This window comes from Bombus vancouverensis, chromosome 8 (assembly GCF_051014615.1).
Source record: "Bombus vancouverensis nearcticus chromosome 8, iyBomVanc1_principal, whole genome shotgun sequence".
NCBI classification, from domain to species: domain Eukaryota; kingdom Metazoa; phylum Arthropoda; class Insecta; order Hymenoptera; family Apidae; genus Bombus; species Bombus vancouverensis.
The window spans coordinates 7,316,924-7,328,383 of record NC_134918.1 but is presented as its reverse complement, the minus strand read 5'-3'; the positions used below and the strand labels follow the sequence as shown (position 1 = coordinate 7,328,383).

General features: G+C 36.7%; 2 protein-coding genes across 4 annotated transcripts in view; one reads left to right on the top strand and one right to left on the bottom strand.

The window, feature by feature from the left end:
• Cep290 (Centrosomal protein 290kDa) overlaps positions 1 to 11,460 on the top strand; it is a 170,031-nt gene that overhangs the window by 18,946 nt on the left and 139,625 nt on the right. The window lies entirely within an intron of this gene.
• Positions 126 to 11,460, bottom strand: part of cysu (peroxidase homolog) — a 34,101-nt gene continuing 22,766 nt past the window's right edge. The window contains exons 8-17 of one of the 3 annotated variants that reach the window (XM_033347967.2): positions 10,919 to 11,064; positions 7,651 to 7,892; positions 7,101 to 7,233; positions 6,886 to 7,013; positions 6,704 to 6,813; positions 6,306 to 6,398; positions 5,847 to 6,016; positions 5,032 to 5,140; positions 4,070 to 4,160; positions 126 to 1,372 (exon numbers count right to left, since the gene is read on the bottom strand). In XM_033347967.2, the coding sequence (XP_033203858.1) occupies positions 1,226 to 1,372; positions 4,070 to 4,160; positions 5,032 to 5,140; positions 5,847 to 6,016; positions 6,306 to 6,398; positions 6,704 to 6,813; positions 6,886 to 7,013; positions 7,101 to 7,233; positions 7,651 to 7,892; positions 10,919 to 11,064 (1,369 nt within the window). In that variant the 3' untranslated portion in view covers positions 126 to 1,225. Of the gene's footprint in view, positions 1,373 to 2,582; positions 4,161 to 5,031; positions 5,141 to 5,846; positions 6,017 to 6,305; positions 6,399 to 6,703; positions 6,814 to 6,885; positions 7,014 to 7,100; positions 7,234 to 7,650; positions 7,893 to 10,918; positions 11,065 to 11,460 lie in introns of those variants that run through there. The other 2 variants (XR_004465729.2, XM_033347968.2) reach the window with 2 other exon arrangements.

Genomic DNA, 11,460 nt, shown 5'->3' with positions numbered 1-11,460 from the left:
CCACTAACGATTTTCCAAGTTACCCAACATTCGATTCGTCCAACGACAAATCAAATATCGTAATGATAATATAAATAAGAGATAGAAAAAGAAAGAGAAAGGAAAATTCACAAAATCGATGAAGGTTCCATAAATGGCACTCTCGTTAATGTGACTTTATTCGTTCACGATACTTAAACTGTACAAAATTCAATTACAAACTAAAAGATTACGAGTGTACAGTGGCTCAGAAATCGCCGTTCCCTTTTTTCTCTATCTTCGCTTTAAACAATCGTATAGTCTTACGTAATTCGAAATTTATTCCATGAGCCATCGTGCACGCGTGTATATACATTGTATATAATAATACAATAACACTTGAAGCAAACACTGAAATAAATGCTAGATTCACGCTCCACATTTCGCCTTTTCTCTTATTTGTATACTAAAATTAAACGAAGACAGGGTAGAAGAGGATGGGGGGAAAAAGTGGTACGCCTATAACGACGATAGAAAAAAGAACGTACTGGTTCGATAAATTGTATACGCGATCGTATAAGAAGGAAGCCACACGAATATAAAATATGTATAGTATCGTATAAATTACTACGTGTTTCAGCGCTAGTGTATTAGTTGTTAACCCTCTCTCCAAGGTGATCGTTGAATCCTATAAAAGGGTAGTTATTTATGGCTCGAAGTTTCATCGGCTTAAGTAGGTTGTTTGGCTGATATTAGCTCTGAAGGATCCAAACGCAGTATTCTTAATGCGAAGATGTTCATGGAGTTAAAATTATGTTCGCAGACTTTGATAATGTGTGTTGAATCGTGTTGCTTATGCTAGCTACGTGCTTGGTACGATACTTGCTGCGTTAGAATTATCGTCAACTCTGTCAATATTTTCATGGAACATAAATATAAATGGGCGGTGTCTTAAAGTGCTCGAATGTGCGTGACAGTACGAGGGTGAACGAAACAATTTATTTCTCTTCTCTTCGTACAACGTTGATAACACGACAATGCGTATTATTTACTCTATATAATCTAAACAAAAATACTTATAATAAAAGAAACTTCTTCTGCTATTATAAAATCATGTAAATTGATCACAAGCATTTTTCTCGACATCGAACATATATAAGTGGAAAATGAGTGACATAAATATACTCTCTGTTCGAGAAAATTAAATATAATCTCTGTGCGATTGTGATTCACCCTCGGTGCTCCATACTTAGTCGTTGGTGCGCGATTATTTTCTGAATCCCAGATACGAAGCAATGCCGTTAATGCTCTCAAAGAAGAGTCGCAAAACCTGTTGTCTGTCGTATTGGTTCCGCACCTTTTCCGGTCTCGTTGGCTCTCTTGGTACATCAAGCAAGTGCTCCTCCACCAATCGCTATAGTACAATAGGTTTACATTTGTAGGTGCTCGTGCATCGTATAATCCTTCGTAGAATATTGTGGGAAACCTGTCAAGATCCTCTCCGCGTTTACAAACTCAAAACTCGTGTTTCCATGTCGCGATTCCGTTAGAAATGTTATTTATAAAAATTACAAATAGGAACGAAGTCTTTATGATTTTTTTCACTCCTTTAGTATTTTTGTTTCTTTTATACGAGAAAATAAAAATCTCCAATTTTATCAAAATATCGGAGACAGATGGATGGTTATGATATTTCGCGTTTTTTTCTTTCTTCTTCTTTTGTATAAAGGAATAAAACCAAATCTCCAATTTTGTTAGAAATTCTATTAAAAATTGGAGACAAAAATGCTTTATGATTATGATTGCTTTATGATCTTTTTCGTATTTTTTTTCTTTCTTCTTTTTTCTTTATTTCGGGGGAAAAATTGTATTTATCGTGATAGAGAGAAAGACTAGAGAATGGACACTAGTAAAAATGTGCTACCCGTGTTGGTGCTATTTCATGGAGGGAATGCGCTTTTGTTACGTGCTATTATGTACATTGTGTAGGAGTTATTACTGGACTGCGGATTTTTATGCGTTTGTGAGAAGTTGAAGGGTGGAGAAATCCGCACTTATTACGTACGAAGAATAAATTAAGGATTCGATGTAAGGATAGCTAAGTAAGAAAGGGAAATAGAAACATTGATGGTACTAAAAGTCGTTCTAGAGAGATCTGGGAGATGTGTGACGATAGTAGAGCTACAATTTTCCACTCATGATACAGACACGATTCATCGTAGATACTTGATCCGAATAATTTCATCAAAAGACTTAAAACCCCTCAATTCTCATAGCTTGAATTTTTGTTCATTTTCATCTTGAATAGTGCAAAACGATAAGACTGAACATTTTGTGGATTCTATTAAACGATTACTTCGGTTATGTAATACGTAAAAAATTTGGAATATCCGAAACGTAAGATACGTACGTAACGAGAATTGGAGGGTGAAAAAATTGTAATCACGATTTTGACAACCGTATATCAAGTAACGTGCTCTGATATTCTGACATTTGAAATTGTTCCAAATCAATGGAAAAATAAAATTCGTAGAAAATGGTTGCCCACCGCGAAAATAAAATTAGAGTATTCGACAGGTATTGAGAAATAAAACGCGCGATGGCCTACCACCGTGATATTCTCGTAATATGAAGACGAGTTCGCGTATATTTACTTCTCTATTAGGTAACTAACGACAAACGAAGTGAAGTTGAATGAAAGGGAGTCGTCGTCCGTTTCGCAACCTTTGTTAATCCATATGAATCGTGCAATCATTTGCAACTGGTTTCGACTGTGACACAACGCGACACAGGCACAGCTAAATTCTCTCTATTGTATCAGTTTCTAACGTACTTCGAGAGTGATTATTAAAAGCAGTCGGCGTGGAAGTTGTTCCTACGTGAACGCGCCCCTGTCGCGTACCGCCATTACGCAACGAATTCGTATTATTTGCAACTTCGATCACTTGAATCTCCTTCCCTCGTTCGACTCGATTGTAATACGCAAGCAATATGCGAAAATTCGATGATCGTGTCGCACTACGCTTTTTCGTAAATCTGTTATTATAAACGTACGTTACAAAATTGTAATTGGATCGTAACGTATGTACAGATATAGCGATGAACAAAAGTATTAGCACAGACAAGCGTATCTCATAAAATTCTAGGTGAATTTCTAAAATACACAATTCTTTATTCAAATGTTTTTGTAAGGCATAACAGGCGAGAATTGGCAGCGTTTGCGACATCGATTTCGTTTCTTGAAACAGTTACGTGGAATCTTTACTTCGAATAACCGCTACAAGCAACCAAAACTTCTGTTTCAACGTTGCAAAATTCCACTTCTGCCCGTGTATACGTTCCAGAACATTTACAGAATCGACTAAATCGACGATCGAAATTTTACATTCCGGTAAAAGTAGTTCGTCTGTCCTTACATACTTCTACAGTTGTTTAACGACAACCAATTACGACAAATTTGAATTTCAGCCCCGATGGTCGCATCTCACAAAAAGATTGAACAAGGAATCAGCGATAAATTTTACAGATTCGCACAAGATTTTACAAGAAACTCCGGTCTATAGCGATATTTTCCTCCATCACTGTATATAGATAGAAAGTCATCGACTTCTAAATCGTTAAACGTCGTGGAATTCCTTAAAATTAATTATATTATCTTTACACATCCGTTTACGTATAAAACATGTATAAAAAGAAAACAAAGAAACTACAACGGAAAAAATCATAATTTATATTGAATATAAATTATAATTCTAGCCTGGCAATAAATTAAGTGTCTTTATCGAGTATACTAATTAATTAAGGTCGCTAGAGGAGGGAGGGGGGCGGGTTCTATTCGGATGCTAGAACTGTTCGTCTACCTCTGTGATCCCTAAGCTGATTCGAAATGCAACATGCAGACTAGCATGTCGATAGTTTCGCTATTCTACAGTACCGTAATCGTGTGTCTCAGGGTGAAAGGGGTTGGCTAAGTGTCGTGCTTCTTGGCTCGTGACTTGTTCACTACATGGTGGTGGTCTTTCGTCTAGGCGGTAGGTTCTCTAAATTTTACTTCTAAAAAACAGCCTTTTTACTTTCCGTATGCTTGATAGTTGTCCGCTAGATTACTCACGTATTGCGCTTGATTCGCGGTCGGGAATTCCGCCCATTTGCTCAGGTCCATGCTTGGTAGCACGCCGCTTCGACATGGTACTCGTGGGTTTCTGCAAGGTGACATACGAGTTGCGTTATTTCAGATGATAGGTTCGATGATTTCGTTGCGAACTAAACGGACGAACGACGGACGTTAATAGGAAAAAATAATGTGCGATAATCTTGCAATAGTCTGTATACATTTTTGTGAAGAACGCTTAAAATTTTCTGCCGAGATTGTGTTCTAAAAATGTGAAGTTCGGCTTATCATAAATTCATTGGTTTAATTATTTGGATATTATGTTCGGTTTGATGCAACTTATTGGTCTATTTTCAGATAAATTAATTTTAGTAGCAAACTGTTATACGAACTGAAGAGACAAATCGATCGACTCGATTTCATAAAACTTTGACTGAAATTTGACTGAATTCGGAAATTATTTTTGCTTCTGAGTGGTTCGTATAAAATATTAAAATGTCTAATAGTAGTCGTGGAAATCAAACTTTATTAGGAACAGAATAATCGCGTCAACGATAAATATAATATATAATAGATAGAACACAGCGTGTAATAAATAACAGTAACAAATGTTATAGAAACAAGTAATATCGTGAAAGAACGAAGAAGAAGAAGAAGAAGAAGAAGAATATTTCAGTGAAAGAACGTGTCCCTAAAACCATCGTTGGAGGATGCATTACGAGACAAATAGGTGTTGATTTGATCACGCAATGAAATTAAACGTTACTTTCATTCTCTACCTTGCTCATGCAGTTCGATCAATTCTAACGATGTAATTCACTAATAGTACAATTCGAATCGACCTACGATCTTCAAAACGACATTCAATCTCCTCCGAGCCGGTAATCGATTCTTCGCAACACATTTTACTAGCCACAAATGTCTGTAACCTCTTCGAATTCAACCCACGGCGTCTTACTTACATTTCATGATCGGGCAACACCATGGGATATAGCTGTATGGTGTCGATCAGGTCCGTATTGTCGCAGATCACTCTAGCGAGCTGCACTTTGCGAATTTCGTTTAGTTGATCTAGAAAAGAAAACATACTTCAGAATTGATAGCAGAAAACGTTCAAGCAAGAATTATTTCGTTTAATTTATTGGGTATAATTAATAGGAAGCGTTGTACTGTATATACAGAATAAGTCACAATTTTTTATTATTATGTTTTTTTTGCAGCCGAGTAATTTTAACATTCGGTTCTTTATGAAATTCTAAAATTCTATTTCTAAATTATGAAATTCCGAATTCGATTCTAAAATAGCGAGATTCTATTAGATCGAGCAAAATAAGTTCGTTTCTTGCGTTTTCTTAAGATAGCACGTGACAACGTCGAGTGTTCTTATTTTTATGCTTGTAATGCGATCAGCAGAGTCGCTTATGTTGTTGTTTATTCCATTTCTTCGCGAATACGTATTTCTCACCAAAAAATTCAATCATCTGTATCTTTACCTTCGTTAAATAATTGTTACGCGATTCTTCGAAACGTACAGGCTGGTGAAAGGCGAACGAGCTTATTACTTAATCCGCTAAAATTGCAAAATTTTGAAATTCTAAGATTGCAAACTTGCAAGGAAGCAGTTCGTAGTCTACGAATCGTAACTTGTCAGTTCTCTAATATCGTTAATTGACGAATTTCGCTATGCAAGAATACCATGGTTAGCGATCTTTCTCGTTCCATGCCGTACCCATAAATTCCAATTTATTCGAGTTTCTCGATTGAAAAGGTTTCTTACCGAGAGTGAAGGACGATGGCTGATTCGGCAACTCGTACCAAAATCGGTCACCACGACGGGAATAGCTGAATTGCGTGGCGATTATACAGGCGAAGGTTGGACCGAGCATGCTACCCGGAAGTGGCCTCTCGGACACACCACCGGACCACAGATCCACGTCAGCTGGGCGACTAAACATCGAATTAAAATACGCACCGTTATTTCCGGGGATTTTATATTCATTCCCTAGAAACGATGATTATAACGTGTTTTAGAATGTTTAACGCGAGGCAAATTAGCATCGATTTGAATTATTACGTAATGGATTATCGATGATTCAATGAATAATCTGTTTTGACATCATAAGCCGTCCGTGTTCTTTGCGATTGATTTAGGATTCGAATGTCTGGAATATGTTTCGAATTTTGGCTGAATCGTGTATAAATAGAGGTTGAGGACGGGTATACGGATAATACTCACTCGAAGATCGAGCTGTAGCGTTTGATGGTCTCGTTTGGCATGGAACCGTGTAGTTCGTCGAAGGTGTCTGCCCATGGAAGTCCGCAGAATTTTCTGAGAAGTAGAATGAGAATAGGTAGTTTTTTAGTTTGAGAGATTTATTAAAATTTATAGAAATATATTTATACAATTTCCACGAATTATCTTTGTCTTTCTAAATATATTGGTTTGGCAACTAAGTGACTGCGGATTCTGGCATTGCCATCTAATGACAAAGTCCGCAATCACTTAGTTGCCAACCGAATATTTTATAAGTTTGTGTAAACTAAGTATCTAAGGTGGGTTTCTGCGAACCGTATGTTTTTATAAAGTTCCTGTAAATTTGTATAAACTGAATATCTCTAGCGAAATGTGCCAACCTGAATTCCATGTAACTTGGAATACCAAATTCACGACCTCGTTGCATGTTAAACGAGACCAAATCCAGTCCAAATTTAGCTCCAACTTTTTTGAATAAGTGATTCGTCACCTAGAATTTATATGAATAAGTATTTCTCTGACTTCTTTTCACTTTGTATGTATATAAAAGAATATTTCATACTTCTTGCGTGATAGAGTCGTCCATAGCTTGAGCAACTTGGTTCATCAATCCCATGACGTACTCGTCGAAAACTCCAGCCCGATACAGGTCAAACGGTCTTCTGATTAAGTCTGACAGTCTCTTCGAGGCTTTAAAGAAACAATTATCGTCAGAATTTAATTATCTGAGGATTCGAGGTTTACTCCTTGGTCTTGAAATTTTGCATTCTAACTCACCGATGAATTTATGAGCTTTGCTCCATCTTTCCACTGCCGTTGGCAATAACGAGTGGCCGAATCTGAAGGCTGCAGCAGCGAAAGCATCGATCACTGCTGGGTTCACGCTTTCGTCGTAACCGTCCCAGTATACCTATAAGAAATGAAACGTACATACGATTATGAAATTTTACGATATTTCATTTTTCGTGGATGGGAAAAACCGAAATCGTTGATCACAGGAATCAACTTTGAACGAATAGAAATCTAAAAGTATTGTTTCAATATTCTAAATTAAAAAAGATTTACAAACTATGTCTGTGAATGTTTATGCATTTATGGAAAATTTAAACGCGCAGAAATGTACAGAATGCGTTTGATATGCAAAAATATAGAAAATATCCAAAATAAATTTCGAAGTATAAAATATTTAAAGTGAAGTCCAAAGTTCAAAATATTTATGGCGAAGTTCAAACGCTCTTTGGAATATATAGATTTTATCTCTTTAATGGTATTCAGAAAAATATCAGTTTGTGTAAATCGGAATTCAGGCAACCGTATCATCTCTTACATTTTTCTCAAGAAGAAGGCCAAATTTCTCCATGACATCTTTACCAAGTAGAATGGGCAGAAATTCGTTGTAGGTGATATGTTGAATCAGAGCAATGACGATTCGTCTTGCCTCTTGGTACAGCGTCTCGTCGTCCCAATGAGGGTTAATTTGAATCAAGGTCTTCGCTATTCGATTGTGTTCTCGCGCCATCAAGGTATGCATGCAGGTTAGCACAAGTTGCTCATTCACTCTTATCTCACCTGAAGGCAAAAGTTACGGTATGTTCAGCAAGAATGTTGCTCGTGACCGATGAAAAATAGATGATTTTTCCTGTAACAAAGTGGAACAACCGCATTCTACCGTTTATACATCAACTGGAAGAATTTCCTTTTCTCCCTTGATTTCTTCACTTCCCTGTTTAGGTTAATTATTGTGTTATTTGTTATTAGCTAATTTTATTATTATTAGCTTAGAAATACGAATTTTTTATATTTTCATATTATTAACATAGATTAGTTAATTCAAATATTCCTTTCAAGAAAGAAAGTTTCACGAGAACCATACAAAATTCGTGAAAATGTAAGAAAAGATTTCCAAGCAACGCGTTAGTATGTAACGTAAAATAATTTCTACTATCGTGATTTTCTAGAATAGAATCAATTTTCGTGCGATAAACGATAGAAATAAAAGAGGGAAATTTTCACCTATTAATTTGTCAAGCATGCAGAACGATAATTAAAAGTTAACAAATGCAAATCAATTCCAGCCTGGATCCATTAGAATTTGATTTTAGTCTTTGCAAATGTAAATATTATTTTTAACGGAAACGATACGACGTTCTAAAAAAATGGAAATCCATAAATGAAACAAGTTTCATATTCAAGAGATCGAAAATTCAAGTGGCGAAATAACTCGTTTTTCCCGGTTATTAGCAACAGATTCACAATTTGAATTCAACATTCATCGTGACTCTTGTCGAATAGTTAGGAATCGCTAGAACTTAACGAAATGCACATTGTATTATAGATTATCGAATACACCAGGCTTTCATTTTGTTACGACAACTTTGCGAATGAAGTCGTCGACCTTGATTATGGACCACTCCCTTTCTCGGTTACACATCGCGTTACACGCCGATAATTGTTCGGTCGAGCAACCATCGCCGTTCTTTGACTCGACGAGGCAGAATGCGAGGCAGAATTTCCACGCGAATTTCGACACTGTTCCGTATTATACATAATGCGATCCCTATTATCATTTTATCCGGCAGCGACACGTGACCTACTTCTTTTCGTAAATAACCATGGTCTCGAACAAATTCGACCACGCGAGACAATCCATTTTTCTCGCTGTTGCCCCGTCACGTGGTTACGCCGCTTTCGATCGAAAGCGAATATTACGCAAAACATCGTGGTTAATGTTGAGATTAAAATCCAGAGCTATCGGAACGTGAAACTCGTATTAAAGAAACTAGAACGTAAGGTAAATTACCGGCCAAAAATTTGAAATTATTACGCGTTTCGTAGAATGTAATAATTTGGCGCGCTAGTTTAAACTTAGCTTGGAACAAAACTTGCATTGGAAAGAAATTGCAGCGACCAGCGTACTATCATCCAAAAGCTTGCGATTGTTGTGTGTTTTAGAGAACATAGGAATTTAAGTAGACGTTAGCTTAGAATTTTTTCGTCTTCTAATAATTTCTGGTGAACAGTCTGCAAGAGATTGTTGCCGATATCTGTTAGGTACACTACTCACTAACTTATTTAATGTTTCGTCTGGAATATACGCCTACACGGATTTTATTCTTTCAGATCAGAACTCAATCCTGGCCATGACGATAATACTATTCCGAAATCTTGAAACCACTTTTTCGTAGTGGCGGTTCTATGAATAGGACCATCGCTTTGCTGAAGAATGGCCTTCTCGCCTTCTATTTCTGTTACGAAAGCCGATAATTCGCTGTGTAACGTCGTTTGATCTGATGCGTTTGAGTCTAAAATCATTTACAGTGTCGTATATAAAGTTTCTATGAAAAATTATGAATCGTTCATTTTGAACATTCTGTCGGAAGAAATATCAATTCTAACGTGAACCAGAAACATAGATCGATGGAACTAATACAGGTTAATGCATCGAACAGTTGCAACAGATGTTACATATTTCGTCTTGTACACGAGCACGATAATCGCGTAGGATAACCACGATTTTCTGATTGGTTGAGCACAACGTGGGAAAACTATTTCCCAGGCCGGTGAACACGCCAGGGGTGAGATAAAATCGTGCGGCGCCGGCGTATTCGACGTTTTTCACTTCTCATTGCTTACAATGCCGGCGAGTCTCGATTCTCAGATGATTAGAGATTAGATCCGGCGTTTGTACGTTTGATTCGATTGTCGTGTGATTAATCGTTCGTCCAGTCATTGGACAAAAGCAGAAGAAAGAGAAAAAGGTTTCTTGATATGATTACTTGGTTAATTTTGAAAAATATCATGCGTTGAAAATCAATCGAAGAAAAGAAAGACGCATTGATTTCCTCATTGTTTTTCGTTGAAGATCAAATGGAGAGAAATAATTTCTTCCGATTATTAATTTTGAAGAATATTAGTATCGAAGGTCAAACGAACTGGAAGCTCTCTAAGTCTGAGACAATTATTTTTATCTGTTTCTCTCTATAGCGTTAGAATTTAAGAAGCACTATATTACGTTTCTATACGGCATTGTTGTGTGCAAGTAAATATACTTGTAGAATGCGATACATAGTACTTTATGGACTGCTCAGAATGATATGAATGACTTCAAAAGTGGATGGACGTTGAATAATCTAGATTTAACACACTGATCCTGAGACATTTTTCAAAGTTGACCTGAGGACTTGAACGAGCACTGGTCGAGCGTTATTAATGAGGTCTTGAGTCTTAAGACATCAGCATCAACCGTCCGGCAGGTTCACCTGGTTTGACGTCTTATGACATCATCCGGACGAAATGTATTAAGATACGAATGTTACAATTCAGACAGTCACTCAATTTTTCATTACTCTCAAGAATACTACAACAAACTTGTAACTTTCTAAAAGAATCTCAAAGTTATCAAAAGGAGAACAATTTCTTTTTTCAAAAGGAACGTTGTGAAAGAAAAAGCAAAAACGAGTCCTCGGATAGTTTTTATAATAGAAACTGGCTAAAGTTAAACCCGATACTATCCAGAAACTAACCAACTATCTTAGAATCGATAGTAAAATTCGCGACTCATTTGGTTGCGAAATATTTACATTGAAAAGACTCACCCGCTTCGAAACAGTACATCGATCGATTCGGTCGAGTGCAGCCCTCGTCGGGGATGTCCAGCTTCAGTGGCAGTAAATCCTTCAAACCATACTCCGAGAACACTGGGTTCATGCGTAACAATCCTCCATAACCAGCGCGGAGCTTCCTGGAAATGGAAACAAAAGGGACGTGTCTCGAACGTTTCTCTATTCACATATGATACGTATTAATAAATTATTAGTATTAACACACGCATATTAGTGAGATTATCTCGCCTAAGGCTGTGATTACAGTTCATTTTTGTTCCGACCATCTGTCGTTCTGACAAATGTATCAGAACAATCAAATATTATATAATGGCTACAAAAAGTATTTACACACAATTGCAATTATTATAGTATTTACGTATTAATTAGGTTCAGGTGTATCTAGTTTCGTATCATTTGGTAGTACTTTCACATCGTTACAAAACTTTGCTGTAAAATATGATGGAAGAAGGCTTCATTGGAACATAAAAGTATGTGCAAATACTTTTCGTAGCCACCGTAGATCGTTGGGAGAA